The sequence below is a fragment of the Elephas maximus genome, chromosome 12, assembly GCF_024166365.1.
Source record: "Elephas maximus indicus isolate mEleMax1 chromosome 12, mEleMax1 primary haplotype, whole genome shotgun sequence".
NCBI lineage: Eukaryota > Metazoa > Chordata > Mammalia > Proboscidea > Elephantidae > Elephas > Elephas maximus.
The window spans coordinates 58,255,721-58,273,632 of NC_064830.1; the positions used below are offsets into that span (position 1 = coordinate 58,255,721).

The window sequence follows — 17,912 nt, forward strand, 5'->3', positions numbered from 1 at the left end:
TGTTGGGTAGGGGAGACAAGGCCAGGACAAGAAGTCCCCTGGGCCTGGGTCTCCAGAAATGGCTCCCCACCCACCCACTCCCTGGGGCATGATCAAACTGTCTTCCTGGGTCCCATGTTGGGGATCTGAGGAAAACAGCATGTACCCCCAGCTGATATGCCTGTCTGAGCTGTGGGGAGCCTGGGCATCCATGTCTCTGGCATTGAGAGCTAACTGAGCTGGGGAGGGGCACCCACCCTGGGGAACAGAGATGGGGTGCTGTCATGGGGGGCATTGCTTTCTGTGTGGCCCAAGGGAGGGGACTGCTGTTGGAGGCCCAGCCCAAACAATCCCCTTCTGTCAGACTTCCTCAGAACAGAAGGGATTTGGGGTGGAGTGAGTGCCCTGTCCTGAGAGATGGGCAAGCTTAGGAGTGCAGTGGAGGAAGGAGGGGGATGACGCGGGGATCCTGAAGGACTTCCTGAGGCCCTGAGAGTGCTGGGGGAGGACATAGAGGAGCCAGCACTCGCAGGTACCCCCGGCTCTGGGCTGGACACCCCGTGAGTGGCCACAGGTGGGGCTGTGCTATGGGGGGAGTGCCTGTCCTCACTTGGGCTCATCATGTGCTCTGAGGCACAAGGACACCTGGCCTCCCACGGGGGGGACAATGGGGTCCACAGGCAAAGCTGGAGATCTTGGCTGCACAGGGGCTGAACACCTGCCCAGGTAGAAGGTGTCCAGAGACTCCACCCTGAGCTAGCCTCCATGTGTAAAAGCTAATGTGCTCTTTATTCAGGGTAGAGGGGATGAATGCTCGTCCTTGCACCCCTCCCCAGCTGGTCACTGGTAGCCGGCCAGCCGGAGCACAGTGGGGTAGTGGGCACGGCGGGCCATGCACTTCTGGCGGTCGATGAAGAGGCTGTTGGTCTTGATGGCGATGTCCTTCTCCAGGCTCATGCGTGTGTCCTCCAGGTTGCTCAGCGACTGCTCTGCTTCCAGAAGCTTCTCCTTGAGTACTGTGAGGGACATGTTCAGCTCCTCCACCTCACTTACCAGCCTGCAGTGGTAGAAGAGGGGAGGTGTGAGCTGGGGTTCAGGAGGGGGACAATGGGTACCAGGATGCCTGACCTTCTGGGCTGGGAGGGGTGAGACCCAAGGTTCAAATGTTGGGAACCCAGATGGGGTGGCCCTGGCCAAAATGCTCAGCAAAAAAATACTCCAAGAGCCCCAAAGGGAAGCCCACTAGAAGCACCAGGGAAACTAGGCTGAGGCCATGGTGCCACACTCAGCCCAAAGGCACATGCTAGTGTGGTGGAACCCCTTAGGACAGGACATCAATTAAGAGGGTCATATTTCTGGAGCCTGAGCAAAGACGGTGAGCCTGTGTCTACACGTCTATATGGGAGCCATGTTCAACAGTGTCACCTTGTGGCCATGAATAGTAATGGCAGTGGTGTGCTGACCAGCCTTTCAGTTCTAAAATTGGGAAACAGGGCTGACTGACTCCTTTGAACCAAGTGAGGCCCCCAGTTTCTTGAACAAACTGAGGGGCTGGGATGGAGGAGTACTCAAGAGGGAAATACTTCTGTTTAGAAGGGCAATTGGGCACTCGATAAATTAGAAAAATAAAAGGCAGGATCCCATCTATGCCTCAAGCCGGGTCACACCCATCACATTAGACATGTGAATGGTATCCAGCGAGGCAGGGGTTGGACAGAATGGCCCCGCCCTGGCCTCTCTGCTCAGGCAGCTGTGCCTCTGAACCCCTCACTGGGAAGATGGGGGCTCCTCCTGGGTTAGGCCCCATGAGGTGGAGTGAGAACATGTGTGTTGTGCCATCGTGTCCCCGGCAATTGGGGCCCTGATACTCTTAGCTCTCCCCCACTCCACCCCCCATGCACAGTGTTTGGCTGCGTGGGGGTGGGAGCGTGTTTGTGCTTATGTGTGTATGAGGCGTGCATGTGTGGCGGTACCACTGTTTTTTCTCTAAATGTCTGCAGTGTGCGGTGTGTCAGGGAGTTCATGGGAGCTCCAGAGAGTGACGGAGGCCAGGGAGGCAAGGATGGGGCCTTGCTGGTGAGATGTGCCTGCCCCTGGACTGTCGGGAGGCAGTGGCTGCAATGGTCAGGGCACCTGAACTGGGCAGCATCACGGCACAGCTCCACGTTGGGCCGGTGTGAGCGCTGGTAAAGGCGAGTCTGAGCCACCTTCAGGGGCACCTCCTTGTCCTTGATGGCCTGCTTCAGGGCCGCAATGTTGTGCTCCTGGTCTGTGATCTCCCGAAGCGTCTGGGTCAGGACCGAGCCTGTGAGCCCTGCAGCCCAGGACAGGGCTGGGTGGGGACTGGCGTCTCCCCACCTGTGCCCCAGCATTGGGATATGTGGGCAGACCCTCCCTCCTTCCCAGGCTGGAAGACCCTGAGCCCTGGGACTGTGTCCAGCAGTCAGCCTGCCTACTGGCCCAAGCAAGGCATAGTGGAAGGAAGAGTGGCATGGTCATCTCAGGTCCCAGAGGGCTCCCAGGGCCAGCGGAGCCTGCTGTCCAGCAGCTCTGCCCAAGAGCCCCAACCCTGGTGGTCACCAGGCTCCTGCTGGTTAGTCACATCTACCAGTGGCAGTAACAGCAAACCACACCAAATGTCCCTGAAGTTTTGCACTAGCTTAAGGAGCATCAGGGAGGTATGGGGGCGGAGCTAGATCATGACTACGAGAAGAGTGGCCAGGGCTGCAGCCAGGGAGCAAGAAGCCTGGTCTCTGCGGCCACTGTCTATCAGGCCCCACACCCTGGAGGGCCTAGGCTTGGTTTGGGTGATGTGGGTGTGGCCTGGTCGTGGACGGGCGGGGTTTGTCGTGACCTGGGCGTGGCCTGGGCAGGTCGGGCGGGGCGGCCCCACCTTGCACAGGTGGTGTTCCAGCTTGTGGCTTGCGTCCTCCAGCTCCTCGCAGCGACGCCCAAAGGCCAGGTTCACAGCGTCGCACTGCAGCCGCAGGTCCTCGGACATGTCCCGCAGGATGCAGTCGATGAGCTGCCGCAGGTTGGCTGAGGCCAGGCGCTCACGCTCAGCGTGGTACAGGTTGTCCCAGCTGAACTTGGCCCACGTCTCGGGCGTGGAGTCGCTGCCGGGAAGGGGACGGCAGGCTCCGCGGTCGGTGGCACACGCCCACCAACGGCTCCAGGCTCCCCCAGGCCCTCCCCAGAGCTCCTCCAGCCTCGGCGACCCTGTACCGCCGCGCACTCGGACCCCCACGAACCCAAGGCCCCCGCGCCGCGCTTCCAGGAAACCCGGCGCCCTGGCGAACCCGTGCCCCTATGCACACTCTGCGTTCCCCGTGGCCCGTCGCGCTTCTGTGACCCCCGCGAGCCCCCGTACAAACCGCCTCTCTCGCTACCCTGTGCCCCGAGTACCGCCCCTGCGCACACCCCAGTACACACTGCCCCAGGCAGTCCCCGTGCCCCAACCCACGCACGAATCGCCTCCCCTGCAGCTCCCCACAGGCTCCCTTTGCAGGCGCCCCCATGTACCCCGCATACGCCACGCCCCAATGCACCCCCCGCAGACGCCCCCCTAGAGCCCGACCAAGCGCCTGCCCAGGGCCGCCGCGGTGGGCGGGGACCGCGCGCCCTCTGCCGGCTGCTTCCGGAACTGCATCCCCAGCCAGTCCTGCGTCCTGAACGGTGCTCCCTCCCTTGGGCAGGGGGTCCTGTTCCCTTCCGCGTCCCCAGAGCTGTACAAGGTACCTGGGCGGTAAGGGCTGTACAAGGGACCTGGTTGGTGAGGGCCTTGGGGCCAGAGGGGCTGCGGGAGGACGGCCTAGAGAGCACACCCCGCCCACGCAGGGGGAGCGGGCAGACCGCGTTCCCGGCCAGGCATGGCTGAGCCAGGGAGCCCATGTCCAGGTGAGCGCAGGTCCCCTTCCCGCCGCGGGCCCGGGCCTACCTCTCTTCCAGCCGGGCCGAGTGCAGGTGGAACTGCACGTCGGTGCTCTGGTTGTGGTAGCGGGAGCAAGTCTCGTCGATGTTGTAGGCCTCCACCTTGTCAGACCAGTCCATCTCACAAGTCTCTTTGTGCTTCCGGTTCAGCCTGGAGGGTGGAGGCGGGACTTTGTGCCGTGCGGGGACAGGCACCCCAGTCCAGGGCTACTGGGCATCCTCATTCTGGGACCACTGGGCACCCCATCCCAGGACCACTGAGCACTTCCCATCTTGGGATGCAGGGCACTGCATCCCGGGACTACTGGGCACCCCATCCCAGGGCCACTGGGACCCTTGAGGTTGCAGGCCTGGCCCCAGTTCTCAGCTTCAGGGTGGCTTAGAGCACAGTTTCTGTTGCCCAGTTCAGGACCCACAGCCTGTGGGGCCCACACCTGGTCAGCAGCCTCTGGGGTGTGCCAAGCCTGGCCCCTGGACACTCAGGCCTCATAGGCCTGGCTGGAACCTACCACCAGCCTGCTTGTTGCCCTCCCCTCCCAGCCCTGTGCTCCTGGCTGTGTGGCCTGGGGCAACTCCCCTGCCCTCTCTGAGCCCCAGGGCCATCCAGGGGGCCAGGGGTTATCCTGAGGGGAGCCTGGACGTGGGTGGGCACCCACTGGATCTGGTTCACAGCTTGCATGATAGTCCTTTTCAGGAGCTCCTGAATGTTCCGGATGAGCTCAGCCTCCTGTGGGGGGGGGGGGGTTGGAGAAGACCCACCTGAGCTCCAGGCCCTGCCGACATTGGCTTAGCAGCCTTCCTGGGGGTGGGAGGGCCGGGCCTGAGAACCCATGGTGGCAGAGCTGGTGTGGCCCTCGTCAATCATTTTGCTGCCCATGGTCAGCTCCTCAAACACTGGGGCAACAGGGTGTGCTGGGGGCACATGGGATGGGGTGGGCCAGGTATCCACCTTGTCCTTTTTCCTGGAAAATGGGGATATAGGCCTGTCTCTTTCTCATTAATTCTGGGCTTTTAAAATGATTACTAATGCACTGTAAGAGGGTCGTTTTTTCCAAAGGCTTCTTCTAGGCGCTGCTGAGATGGTCCACCCAGAGGTGGTTCCCATGTGCCCGGGACTCAGCACCCCCTCCATGGCTCTGGTGGTCCTCACTGTGGTTTGTCCACTGAGCTGAAGGCCACCTGCCCTCCCATTGGCCCCCGACCCCTGGGAACTAGATGTCTCCCTGTGCCGGACCCTCAGGGCTCCTTGCCAGGAAAGGCTTTGCCGCCCCAAGAATCTGAGGGGAAACCCATGTTTCTTTCTGGCACATTGATAGTTTGTTTTCCGTGTTGGACCCTCCACTCTGGTGATGTGAAGTTTCTCCTTGTTATGTGCTAGGCACCAGTTGCGTGTGGTCTAGCTCTACTTTGCCTCTTTGTGGGTCTGGCTTCAGGTCTTGCATCATGCGTACAGTTTTAATTACTGGTTGGCGGTGGGTGGAGTGTGGGCTGGAGTGGGGCCTGGAGGTCCAGGCAGAGGAATATGCGGAGCCTGAAGTCACCGCGAGGGTGCCCGGCTCAAGCTGGTGGCACTGAAGGGGACGACATGCCCCCCTCTGCCCCCCTGCCACCGCAGGTGCCTGCATCCCGGGGTCTGCGTGCGCAGCACCTTCAGCAGCTCCATCTCCACATAGTCGCGAACGAGGTCGGGGTGTTGGCGGCGCTCACGGCACTGCAGGTTGTCGATGGCAATGGAGTAGGGCAGGGCCGTGGCGTCGAGGGCGCGCTCCAGCCTCAGCTTCTGCGCCAGCAGCAGGTCGGTCTCCGCCAGCAGCTCCTCGATCTGGCGCTGCAGCTCAGACTTCCAGCCGTGGGTGTCCTGCAACCGCTCGCCCACCCTGCGCGTGCTGTCCTCCTGCGTGCGCTGCGCCAGCGCCTCCGTCTCAGCGGCCAGCTGCTGGCTTTCGTGGATCTGCCGCTCAGATTGGTCGCGGTCGGCGAAGGCCTGGTGGTAGCGTGCATAGCAGTTCTGGAACCACTCGTCCACCAGGTACTTGGAGGTGCGGAAGCTGGCAGTAGCCAGGCCCGCAGACGTGTAGGCGCCAGTGTTGCGCGCCACGTCGTACACCTTCCGCGGCAGCTCGCACACTTGCACGGTCTGCGGCGCCGGCTTCTGGGTTAGGAGCACATCCGACTGCGCCATGGTGCGGCCGCCGGTCCCCCGGGCTCAGCCGGGCAGCGAGGGAGCGAGGGGACCCGGGCTGTCGGCCAGGCAGAGCGTCCCACTCGGCCCAGAGCAAGACGCGGCTCCCGGTCGCCCCGGCAACGCCGCACACAGGGAGCTTTCCGGTTAATAGTCAACGGGGATGCCCCGCCCCCAGAACGGCCTTCTTAAAGGGCCAGGCTCCCAGACCCGCCCGGGCCTCAGGAACCTGAGCCAAGGGGTCACGCCCCCTGGAGGACCCTCGGGCCAGGCGGGGCCATTCCCCGGGGCCGCCCTCTGTGTCTTCAGTGGAAACACCCGGGGACATGGGATGGGGGTTGGGGTTGTCCTTCTGCCTGCCGCCCTCTCTCCTTCATTCATTCGTTCACCCATTCATTCATTCCTGGGCTTGTTCTCCTGGCCTAGTCCTGCTCTTGGCTCTGGCTCAGCCGTGGGCAGGAGAGATGCAGGCACTCCCCCCACAGCCCATCCGGGTGGGCCCTGGCGGTGACGACGTTATTCCTAGAACAGCAGCCCTAGACGTGGACCGTCTCTCCACCCTGCGTCTCTCCAACGCCAGCCCTGTCATCACACTGCGATCCTGAGGCAACAGCCAGGCCATCGCTCTGTCCTTGCTGGTGCCCACTCTGGGGAGGAGAAGGGAAGGCCGGTGACGAGCCAGAGCTGACGCGCCAGCACCTGGCTGGGAGGGACAGGGCCTCCCTCAGCTGTGGCTGCCCCACCCAACACCCCAGAGCCCCCGTGCTTCTTCTGCCTCTACCCTGCCAGCCTCATCCGGAGGCTTCCCATGAGGCTCCTAGGTCGCTGACATCTCATGCTTCTCCTTCCATGCCCAAGTGGCAGGTCCCCAGGCACAGCAGCGAGGACGTGCTCTTTCAATGGAAAGTTAAAATCGGTCTCAGGGTTGTCCGGAGTCAGACCCCAAATCTGCCTCACACGGGAGTCAGGTCCTGTCCTGGGGACGGTGACCCGAGGCCACTTATTGCCGGGCTGTGAAGTTCAGGCCGATGGAAAGAGGTACATCCAGTCCCGGGGTACCCCTTGAAGCCCATGCATCCTGGGGGTCAGTAGAACCCTGAGTGCCAGGGGCAATGCCCAACTGAGCCAGAAGAGGGCACCATTGACCTCAAAATGCCTGAGGCATCTGCTCCTGGAATTCCCTCCGCACTCTACTTCTGGATGGACGGCTGGTCTGGCTGTACAAGGCCCCGCCCGCCTCGTGTCCTGGGGCTCCTCCCAGCCGGCCCCACCCACAATCCTCAGAAGGAAATACGAACTCCCAGCACAAGTCCCTCGGCCCACCCCTCCACCTCCTATCCTGCCACTGTCCCTAACCCTGCTCCAGCCACACTAGCCCCAAGCTCCTCCTCAGACACCAAGCCTGGTCCCTACCCTGGGAACCCCAGACTCAGGAACCTGCTGGAACACAGGGGCCGAGGAAGACGCTGGGGGCCTTGACCGGGTTCAAGCTTGGCAACCTTGGGCAACTATGACCTTGCAGCCTCAGTCTGTGTCTGCCCTGTGGATGCTGGGGTGATGGGGTGCTGAGGTGCTGATGTTCTGGGGTGCTGGGTTTTGTGGTGGGGTACCGAGGTGCTGGACTACAGGGGTTCTAGTGTTCATGGTGGGGTACTGAGGTGTTGGGGTGCTGATGTTCTGGGGTGCTAGGGTGCCAGGGTGGTGATATGCTGGGGTGCTGGGGTTTGTGGTGGGGTGCCAGGGTAATGGGGTACTGGGGTTCTGGTGTTAGTGATGGGGTACAGAGGGGCTGGGGAGCTGATATTCTGGGGTGCTGGGGTGCATGGTAGGGTGGGCTAGAAGCTGGGTTCTGCCAGCATGGATTTCTCTAACTGGGAGGAGGCGGAGGCCCAACATGGACTCGCACTGTGGCAAAGGCAGAGGCTAGTCAAGGGCCTGGGGCTGGGCCCTCCCACCTCAACACCCACAGGCTTCCTGGGCCAACGGTGTGCAGACGCCCAGGAGGAGCCCCAAGGTGAGAATCTCTGTCCCTTGTCGACCTTGTGGCTGGGGAGGCCCCCACTCTGCACCTCAGTTTTCCCATGTGCATCGGGGATAACACCAGTCACCACGTAGTTTGCCGTGAGCCCGTGGCACAGGACTGGGAGTGAATGGTGACCCCTTCCTGGCCCCACACAACCCTCTTCCCACCGTCTCAGGTTGCAGCAGGGCTGAGGAGAGTGCGTGGCAGGAGGGTGCTGTGCCAGAGCAGACGGCTGCAGCAGGCACACAAGGCTTATTGGATTTATTTGTATACAAATTGCATTTGCGACAGGAAATTGAGCCTCACCACTGCAGAAAGGTTCCTCTCCCCACACCTTTCTCTCCAGCGGGCTCAGAGGTCCAGAACCTATGGTGGGAAGGGGTCACCCTGGACACTCCCCCCGAAAAGTGTTTGCATGTTCCCAGGGACAGGCGTCCTTCCACCAGGAAAGCTCTGCACTCTCCCCTGTGTGAGTCCTGGGGCCACTGTAACCAAGTGCCACTGACTGGGGCTTACAGCCACAGAAACCCATCCTCTCCTGGTCCTGGAGGCCAGAACGCTGAAATCACGTGTCCGTAGGCTGTGTTCCTTCCAGAGGCTGGAGGGGCGGAACTGTTCCTTGTCTCTCCAGCTTCTGGTGGCCCAGGCGTTCCTGGGCTCGTGGCTGCATGGCCCCCATCTCTGCTCTATGGTCACGTGGCATTTTCACTCTGTGTCTGTATCTCCCCTTTTTTTGTAGGGACAGTGATCACTGAGCTTAGGCCTGTCCTAGTGGTCTCGTCTTAACTTGATGCCACCTGCAAAGACCCTATTTCCAACCCAGGCCACGTTCACACGTTATGACCAAACATGGCTTTTTGTGGGGACACAGTTCACCCTAATACAACCCTGAGTCATGCTTTCCCTCCCCCAGTGTGGCCCTCCCTCTGGGTCTGGAGAGTAGGCCCCTCTTGTGGGCTTCTTGGCCTGGGAGGGTCCTGTCCTGTCCTGGGCCTGCAGCCCAGGCCCCCTACCTTGGCTCCAAGTCCCTATCCCACAGGACCCTGGCCCTGGGCCAGCCCAGGGACAGCTGCAGAGATCTATCCCAGCTCCGCCAAGGACACCTGGACACTGACCATGCTTGCTGATCTCAGCCTTCTTTCCTGACTCCCCACTGGCTCCCCAGTGACCATGACCCAGCCCTCAGGTCATGGGGCCTAGAGCGCACCCTCCAGAAGTGGAGGGCCCAGACCTTCCAACCTCATGAGGGGCTGGGGTACAGGGGTCACTGCGGGACGGCAGTGGCTCACGCTACGTCAAAATCCCCCTGGGCCCCACCCAGGCAGGAGGGGCTCCACATCAGGTCCCTGCTGGGGCTGGCCCAGCCCCTTAGAGGCCTGCGGCCCCCTCCTCCATCTCTGGTGCCAGGATGTCACCAGATGGGAAGAAGGGAGCCTGTCACCTCAGCTCAGCTGCACAGGGGGTCCAGGTAGGTGGTGTGACCAGTCCAAGGTCACACAGCTGGGGTCTGGAGGGTGGAGACACGGCCACCTGGCTTCCCTGTCCCCCAGGGTTGCAATTCTGCCCCACCACCTACTCCCCAGGAATAACAATTAAAGGAGGCTCAGAGCCAATTTTCTGCCAGGTGCCTAGCGGGTAGCTTGTTCCTGCTTCTCTCCCCAGGAACGTTTTAATAATGAGAGGACAAGAAGCAACCTGCAGCCCTGAACCTGACCTGGGGCAAGCCACAGCCGATGCCCGAGAAACATCCAGGTTGGGGTGGTGATGAGCTGTCCTTCCCCTGCCCCCCAGGAGCCCCCACACCCCTGCACACTGGATGGGGGCCAGCGGGGGCGGGGGCGGAAGGGAAAGATGAGGCAGGCAACCACTGGAGCATGGGCCACAGGAGGATGACCCAGGAGGGCTTCCTGGAGGAAGGGTCCCCTGCCCAGCCGTGAGGGATGGGCAGTGGGGACTGGGGCACATGCCGAGGTCGGGAGGGGTAGGGGTGTCCTGTAGAAACCCAGCCCCTTTTCTGGGGAGGAAGTAGCTGGAGGGACGAAGAGAGGAGAGCTTCCAAGCAGACCAACCGAGGTATGCATGGTTCCACATCTCTCAACTTGGCAGCCCAGTGGAGGGCAGCTGACAGAGGTGACGGCACCCACCACTCAGTCCCTGTCCTGTCCTCCTGGGCAGTGGGTGGAATGTGAGGACTCTGGACTGAGGATGCTGCCCACGCACCCTCTCCCAAGGAGCCAGGGCTCGGACAGTGGGGCTCTGGGCAGGGCATGGTGCCTCAGTTTACCTGCCAGAAGGTAGGCAGCCGTGTGAGGCCATCTGGCAGCTGTGTCCACCTCCAGGGCTCAGCAGTGGTCAGTGTCACCCAGGATGTTCACACCTGCGTGGCCTGAGTGGGTGGCAGGTCTGGATCCAAAAGCTGAGGGTGTGGAGCCGTCATGTGACTCCTCTGTGCTTGGGGAACGGAGGTGAGGCCACGCCCTCCCTTGGGGAGCACTAGTAGAGGCTGGGTGTGCGCATAGCTCTCAGCAAAGCTCCTACATGGCCGCACTTCCCGTCTGAGCTGCCTGACCCCTCTCGCCTCGCTCCCACCCGGAGGGCGCCTCAGTCTGCATCAGCACCCAGAATGAGAATCCGTCCTGGGCGCCAGAGTGGAGAGAGCCTGCTGCAGGTCAGAGGGGGTGGCCGGGAGGGTCTGAGGTGGGGTGGGCACTCAGGCAGACCCTGGGCGGGCCCCCACTCAGAGAACGCAGGCGAAGAGGGGGTGACTATTATGAGTAGCAGGGCTAGGAGCCAGCCCCGTCCCCCTGACCTTCACCAAACCCTTGGCCCTGCCCTGCAGAGCCAGCTCCAGACACATCTGAGCTAAATGGTTTTTAAGAAGCTATAAAACTCCAGAATAAAATGAAACCACTCGCGGATCCCCACTGCAGGAGGCAAATAAACACCTCATGGTGGAAGGACAGGAGGAAGGGTCAGACGCAAGACGATGGGCTTGCAAGTTCAAAAATGGTTTCAGAAAGGGACTTCAGCCTGGTGAGATGGAACAGGACAGAGACAAAAGGGCGCATGAGGGAGGGGGACCCAGAAAGGACCAGAGAAATGCCAGCGGCCAGCCGCTTCGCAGAGCAGCGGGCTCAGCGCTGCCAGCTGTGACCTTGGGTACTGGCCTCCTGTGCCTGGCCCCTCCAGCTACCCACGGCAATGACAAAAGTGTCCTTGTGAGCTAAGACAGATGTATAACTAGGAGTCTGGCCCCTAGGAGGTCCTGTAGAGGTGTTTGTTGTTACTGTTTTTAACTGTAGTAAAACACACAACATAGAATTTATTGTTTTCACCATTTTAAAATGTACAATTCAGTGGTATTGTTCATCATATTATGCAACCATCACCGCTGTCTAATTCCAAAACCTTTTCGTCACCTCAAGTGGAAACCCTGTACCCATTAGCAGTCACTCCCTGCTTCCCCTTCCCCAGCCCCTAAAAAAATCAGTTGCTGTCGAGTTAACTCAAGGCGACCCCAAGTGTGTCAGAGTAGAGCTGTGTTCCACAGGGTTTTCACTGGCTGATTCTCAGAAGCTGATCACGAGGCCTTTCTTCTGAGGCACCTATGGGTGGACTCAAACTGCTGACCTTTCAGCTAGTGGCTGAGTGAGCTATTTGTGCCCCCCCCCCAGCCCCTAGGCAACCACTAGTCTGCTTTCTGTCACATAAACAGAATCATACAATAGGAGGTATTTTTTATCTGACTTATTTCACTGGGCACGGTGTTTTCAAGGTTCATCCGTGTTGTAGCACCCATCAGGACTTCATTCCTTTTATGGTCGAACAATATTCCATTGTGTGGACAGACCACATTTCGTTCATCATCGTCTGCTGATGGACGTTTGGGTTGTTCCCACCTTTTGGGTGTTGTGCATGGTGCTGCAGTGGACACTGGTGTGTAAGCTGTCATGGTGCTGCAGCGGACACTGGTGTGTAAGTCCTCGTCATGGTGCTGCAGGGGACACTGGTGTGTAAGTCCTCGTCATGGTGCTGCAGGGGACACTGGTGTGTAAGTCCTTGTCATGGTGCTGCAGGGGACACTGGTGTGTAAGCTCTTGTCATGGTGCTGCAGTGGACACTGGTGTGTAAGTCCTTGTCATGGTGCTGCAGGCGACACTGGTGTGTAAGTCCTTGTCATGGTGCTGCAGGGGACACTGGTGTGTAAGTCCTTGTCATGGTGCTGCAGGGGACACTGGTGTGTAAGTCCTTGTCATGGTGCTGCAGGGGACACTGGTGTGTAAGTCCTTGTCATGGTGCTGCAGGGGACACTGGTGTGTAAGTCCTTGTCATGGTGCTGCAGTGGACACTGGTGTGTAAGCTCTTGTCATGGTGCTGCAGTGGACACTGGTGTGTAAGTCCTTGTCATGGTGCTTTAGGGGACACTGGTGTGTAAGTCCTTGTCATGGTGCTGCAGGGGACACTGGTGTGTAAGTCCTTGTCATGGTGCTGCAATGGACACTGGTGTGTAAGTCCTTGTCATGGTGCTGCAATGGACACTGGTGTGTAAGTCCTTGTCATGGTGCTGCAGGGGACACTGGTGTGTAAGTCCTTGTCATGGTGCTGCAGGGGACACTGGTGTATAAGTCCTTGTCATGGTGCTGCAGGGGACACTGGTGTGTAAGTCCTTGTCATGGTGCTGAAGGGGACACTGATGTGTAAGTCCTTGTCATGGTGCTGCAGTGGACACTGGTGTGTAAGTCCTTGTCATGGTGCTGCAGTGGACACTGGTGTGTAAGTCCTTGTCATGGTGCTGCAGTGGACACTGGTGTGTAAGTCCTTGTCATGGTGCTGCAGGGGACACTGGTGTGTAAGTCCTTGTCATGGTGCTGCAGGGGACACTGGTGTGTAAGTCCTTGTCATGGTGCTGCAGGGGACACTGGTGTGTAAGTCCTTGTCATGGTGCTGCAGGGGACACTGGTGTGTAAGTCCTTGTCATGGTGCTGCAGGGGACACTGGTGTGTAAGTCCTTGTCATGGTGCTGCAGGGGACACTGGTGTGTAAGTCCTTGTCATGGTGCTGCAGGGGACACTGGTGTGTAAGTCCTTGTCATGGTGCTGCAGGGGACACTGGTGTGTAAGTCCTTGTCATGGTGCTGCAGGGGACACTGGTGTGTAAGTCTTTGTCATGGTGCTGCAGTGGACACTGGTGTATAAGTCCTCGCTATCGAGTCTTTGGAGATGTCATCACTTTTATCACCCAGACCCCACCTGGAAAGTTTCAAAGACCGTGATTTCCAAAACATGAGAATGTGGGTTAGGGCTTTCTAAGCTCCCCCTTCCTGGCATCTTAAATGTAGTCGTAACAATCTGAACCACACTGCCTGCTCCACCACACACCCATCAAACCAGGGAACCCTGAAAGCACTGACATCCAGACTTGGGGTGGCTGTGGAGAAGCCACTATGCTTCATCCCGCGGGTCTTGTCCACCAGGTCGTATTTTCTGGAATGCAGTTTGGTAGGTGGCATGGAGAAATGTATGGCCGTTCTGGGCCTTGGCCTGGCATTCCACCCTGTGAGTACAGCCCTGGGTGATGAGTGCAGAAAGAAGGAAAAACATTTAAAAGGAAAGGAAAAGCTATTTGTACCCAACAAGAAGTCGGTGAATGTTATAATCAGAATAAAGTAGGAGGAGGCCAAATGTCCAGTTAGGGGAAGTAGAACTATGACAGTTCACAGATGGGGGCCTGCTTTGGGGGGAGCAGGTGATGAGGGGCCCCTTGAGGCCTTGGTGGTGGGACACCAGCCCCAGCTCTTATTCGCTGGCCTGTGGCTTGGGAGGAGTGGCTGTGTCTCCCAGGGCTGGGAAGTGCCTCTGGGGCTGGGAGCTTCATTTCTGGGTCTCTAGGGGGCCATGTACCCAAAGTCCCACCCCCAGAGGCAGGAGGGTAGAGTGGCGAAGAAGGGAAGCTGGGCTGGGCCAGGGTGTCTATGGCCAGCAGCCCCCACTCAGTTTCCCCACTGGGGTCACCCGGCAGGAGCCTGGACAGGCACAGCCCTGGGGACGCCACAGTGTTCATGCTGCTGGCTCTGCTCTCCTGGCCTCAGTTTCCCCATCTGTCCCTAGCGGAGGGGTCGTGAGGAAAGTTCTGGAGCCATGCGCACTCCCCACAGCCAGTCTCCCTACAGGTGCCTCCACTCAGCAGCCCGTCTCTAACATGCCCCTAGCAGCCTGTCTCTGACAAGTCCTTGGCAGCCCGTCTTTTAACGCGAGACCCTCGGCAGCCCATCTCAGCCACTCGGCCCTCAGCAACCCATCTCAGCAGTTTGGCCTGCAGCAGCCCGTCTCTAACACTCATCCTTGCTCACACACTCAGCACCTTGCTTCCCACAGCTGCTTCTGGGGAAGCTCAGAGCAGACGACAGAGGAGAGAGCTTGGGGCGGGGTGGGGGGGGGGTGGCTACTGTTCTCAGCCGAACCACAGCTGCTGTGCTCTATTTAGACTCTGGGTGACTACTGGGGAAAGTTTTCGGGCCAGTCCCCGTGTGTAGAGGCAGGGAGGGGTCATCTGAGCTAGACACCTTGGGCTGGATGTGCCACCCACACACAGGGACATGTCCAAGTGGCCCCCACACCCCCTGCCCCACACCTGTGGTGAGGGTCAGACTGTGTCTCAGAAGTTCAGTCCAGGTGGCTGCTTCTCCTCAGCCCTGCCAAGTTCTCTCCCCCCAGTTGGAAGGTGTGCCTCTGCCAGCTCCTCCAAGCCTCCCGTGGCATCTCCTCGTTGAGGATGGCCTAGGGTGATCCCCTACCTGTCCATCCATCCATCCATCAGTCTGGGAGAAGTCTGATCACTGACCCCGAGCCCATATCCCAGCCAGTGACTGCCCATCATGCACAGCCCGGCCTGACCCACTGCTCTGCCAGCCAAGGTCCGGCCTGCCACCGTGGACAGGGATGGATGTCTCTCCAAGGTCACTGAGCAGGGGGATGTTCAGGACCACTGTGGAGCCTGTGGGGCCTAGAGCCATGTGCCCTACTCAGCACCCCAGCCTTGGCCCTGTGCCCCTTCTGTGTGTCACTCAGGCGGGGCGGGGGGCGAGGCCTTTCTGTAGTCCACCCCCCTCGTCCTTACATCACTCACGTGAGTCAGGTGCTCTGTGTACCCATTTCACAGATGAGGAAACTGAGGCACAAGCAGGAGAAACAGGGATTTGAATGCCAATCAGTCAGAAGATTCCAGAGCCTTCCATGACACTACCTTCCAGATGGCTGCGGGGGCTGAGGCTGGGACCTTCCCAGCACAGCTGTGGTGGGTGGGCCAGCCCCAGACCTCCTGTTAATTCCTTGCCCAAAGCCCTTCCCTCACTTGGGGGGCAGGGGTTAGGCAGCAGCTGTTCAGAAGCAGAGAGGCTGGGGGGCCGGGGCAGCCCCTGCTCAGCCAGTTCCATCATCTCCCTCCTCGGGGGCTTCCACATCGAACTGCCACTCAGCTAGGGTGGGGTGGGGGGGTGGAGTGGAGCTGAGAGCCACCTCAGTCCTGTCTCCAAGGGCAATTTTAAGAGAACATTCATGTTAGGAATTTCTAACTAGATTTAAAAATAACGCTCTCTCCAGAAAGCAAAGTTCAAGAGGCTGATACAGGCTCACAGATGACTTGAGGGCCCCTTGCCGTCCCCTGTGGTCTAAGGACGTGAGTTTGACCCCATCTGGGCCTCTCCAGGGTACCCCCTGTCCTTTCGTCGTCGCTAAAGTGGGAAGCTGGGTACGTCTTCTCAGGGGACTGCAGAAGGTGGGGTGTTGGTTAAGTGAGGCCCACCGACGGCAGAGCAGCTAGGAGAGGCAGGGAAGGTACCACACCCCCAGGGAAATGCCTGGGGTGGTCCAGCCTCTAGGAGGGATTCTTGAGCATTCACAGACTCCCACGCCATCCAGACCCCCCAGCACCAAGCCATGGCTGGGTGTCCCTCAGGGGTCTGAGTCCCCCATGTGTGAGCCACATGCACTCTCATGCCTTTCACGTCTGTCTCCCTGGGGAGCCAAGGAAGGCTGGTGCTTGCTGCCCTGACTCGTGGCAGATGCCCCCTCAGGCCTGCTGGAGGGGCTGGCCATGTCATGGGGCCCAGGGCTCTTGAGCCAGGCCACAAACTCGAGGCTTCTTGGGTCTGCCCCCACCTCCTGTGGAGGAGTTCCTGTGAGAACTGTTAAATCCCCAGCTCGTAAGCTCAGCTTTATCTCCAAAACCTCCTACAACTTCCCAGAGAACAAAATTAAAGACAGGATTTAGCAGAGATTTTGCGGCTGCTGGAGTGATGACACCAGGGCCAAGGGCAGGAGGGTGGTCAGGAGGGTGGGCAGAGGGCAGACAGAGGATGAGCAGAGGGCAGGCAGGAGGGTGGGCAGAGGGCAGGCAGGAGGGCGAGCAGGAGGGTGGGCAGGAAGGTAGGAAGAGGGTGGGCAGAGGGCAGACAGACGGCTGGCAGGAGGGTGAGCAGAAGGGTGGGCAGAGGGTGAGCAGGAGGGCAGGCAGGAGGGCAGACAGGAGGGTGGGCAGAGGGTGCCCGCCCAGCCCTCACCAGGCCCAGCAGTGGTCACACCCTCCCTTGCCGTGTCTCCCTTCTCACCTCACACACAGTAGGATGGAGGTCAGGCAAGATCATGTGACTGGGCCACGGTTGGGGGAAGCGAGAGGTGTTGTTTCTGAGCAAATCCTTTAAGAGCCAGGTATGACTCACAACCTCTGCTTCCCAGCCACCACTGTGGGCCTAAGGATGGCCCCATAGAGCTCCCTCTGCTTGGGCCTTCCGTATGGAGATGTGGAGCAGCCATGCCATTGCTGGAAAGATAGGCAGAGCACACTGCAGGCCTGGCTTTTGTCCACCTGCCAACAGCACATTTCACAGATGGAGAAAGTGAGGCTCACAGAGGTCATTACCTTGCAAAGGGCTCTGGCTGGAGCAGAAATGATGTGCCCTGGGCCTCAGCAACCACACCCCCCCGCCCCAAGTTCCACACTCTACACCCTACACACACGCTAGCCACTGTGTCCCCCAGGCCAGCTCTAGGTCAGCCTTGTAGACGTAGTCCACCCGGTGGTGCCAAGGGGCTCTTCTTGCTCTCTGGGCCAGAAATGTACTCTGGCCCTAGGAGTGAGGGGCTGGTGCAGTGTCTCCGCACCCCTCACTGAGTGTTAGGGGCCCCAAACAGCCCAGCAGGGGCAGCATCCAAGCACAGCTTACTCCTCAGGTCCCAGGCTCTGGGGTGCAGGTGGGGTGAGGCTGGGTCACCCCCACCAGCCTGGCTTGGGCACTGACAGTTGGGGCTTGAGAGATGGCAGCAGTGACAGTAGCTGCCCTCCGTGTGCCTCAAAGTGCCCCTGAGCACTGGCCTGGGGGTCAACTCCCTGCTGCTCGCTCTCACAGGCAGACGCCAAAGGCCCAGGCAGAGGGTCCCATCAGCAGCTCTGCCAATGCTACCTTCTGGGCCCTGGGCCTGCTGTAGGTGGCCCTGCCCACCTCCTGAAGCAGGCTGGTCTAGCATGGGACCCTGAGGCTGGGCAGGTACTGGGGAGAGGGTGGCACCCCCCAACAGCCTGGCCAAACATTCTGGGGCTACAGAGGCTGGTGAGGCCTTTGACAACCTCTTCAGAAGCTTTCTGCAGTGAGAGGGTCATGCACATGGAGGAAAAATCCAGCCAGCCAAGGCTGAGTGGACAGACAGTGTTAGACACTTCCCTGAGTAGCCATTCTGAGCCAATTAACTCTGCTCTCACCTGGTTCAAAGAGCCACCCAGCAGACACTGGAGGCCCTGCTGGCC

The 17,912-nt window shown here is 59.9% G+C and overlaps 1 protein-coding gene and 1 long non-coding RNA gene across 4 annotated transcripts; one reads left to right on the plus strand and one right to left on the minus strand.

Moving 5' to 3' along the window:
- Positions 1-802: 802 nt before the first annotated feature.
- Positions 803-6,221, minus strand: TEKT4 (tektin 4). Of its 2 annotated transcripts, none has more exons than XM_049904552.1 (6): positions 5,558-6,221; positions 4,566-4,636; positions 3,917-4,060; positions 2,873-3,095; positions 2,113-2,267; positions 803-1,036 (listed from the first exon to the last, which is right to left on the minus strand). In XM_049904552.1, the coding sequence occupies exons 1-6, from the start codon at positions 6,089-6,091 to the stop codon at positions 820-822; spliced, it is 1,344 nt and encodes a 447-aa protein (XP_049760509.1). In that variant the 5' UTR covers positions 6,092-6,221; the 3' UTR covers positions 803-819. The 2 variants fall into 2 exon arrangements, with proteins under 2 accessions (XP_049760509.1, XP_049760510.1); XM_049904553.1 differs by having other exon boundaries at positions 5,361-5,584.
- Positions 6,222-7,951: 1,730 nt separating this feature from the next.
- On the plus strand, positions 7,952-14,534 carry LOC126087090 (uncharacterized). Of its 2 annotated transcripts, none has more exons than XR_007519639.1 (3): positions 7,952-9,582; positions 9,777-10,782; positions 10,954-14,534. It is a non-coding gene; the product is annotated as an uncharacterized LOC126087090 (long non-coding RNA). The 2 variants fall into 2 exon arrangements; XR_007519638.1 differs by having other exon boundaries at positions 9,777-9,866; positions 10,454-14,534.
- Positions 14,535-17,912: the final 3,378 nt, after the last annotated feature.

Excerpts from the sequence above, each read along its gene's own strand:
- TEKT4 (XM_049904552.1), bottom strand. The coding sequence starts at position 6,091 with ATGGCGCAGTCGGATGTGCTCCTAACCCAGAAGCCGGCGCCGCAGACC. Across the intron at positions 4,061-4,565 it reads CAAGCTGTGAACCAGATCCA|GCTGAACCGGAAGCACAAAG; the intron begins GTGGGTGCCCAC and ends TCCACCCTCCAG. Across the intron at positions 1,037-2,112 it reads CGTGATGCTGCCCAGTTCAG|GCTGGTAAGTGAGGTGGAGG; the intron begins GTGCCCTGACCA and ends CTACCACTGCAG.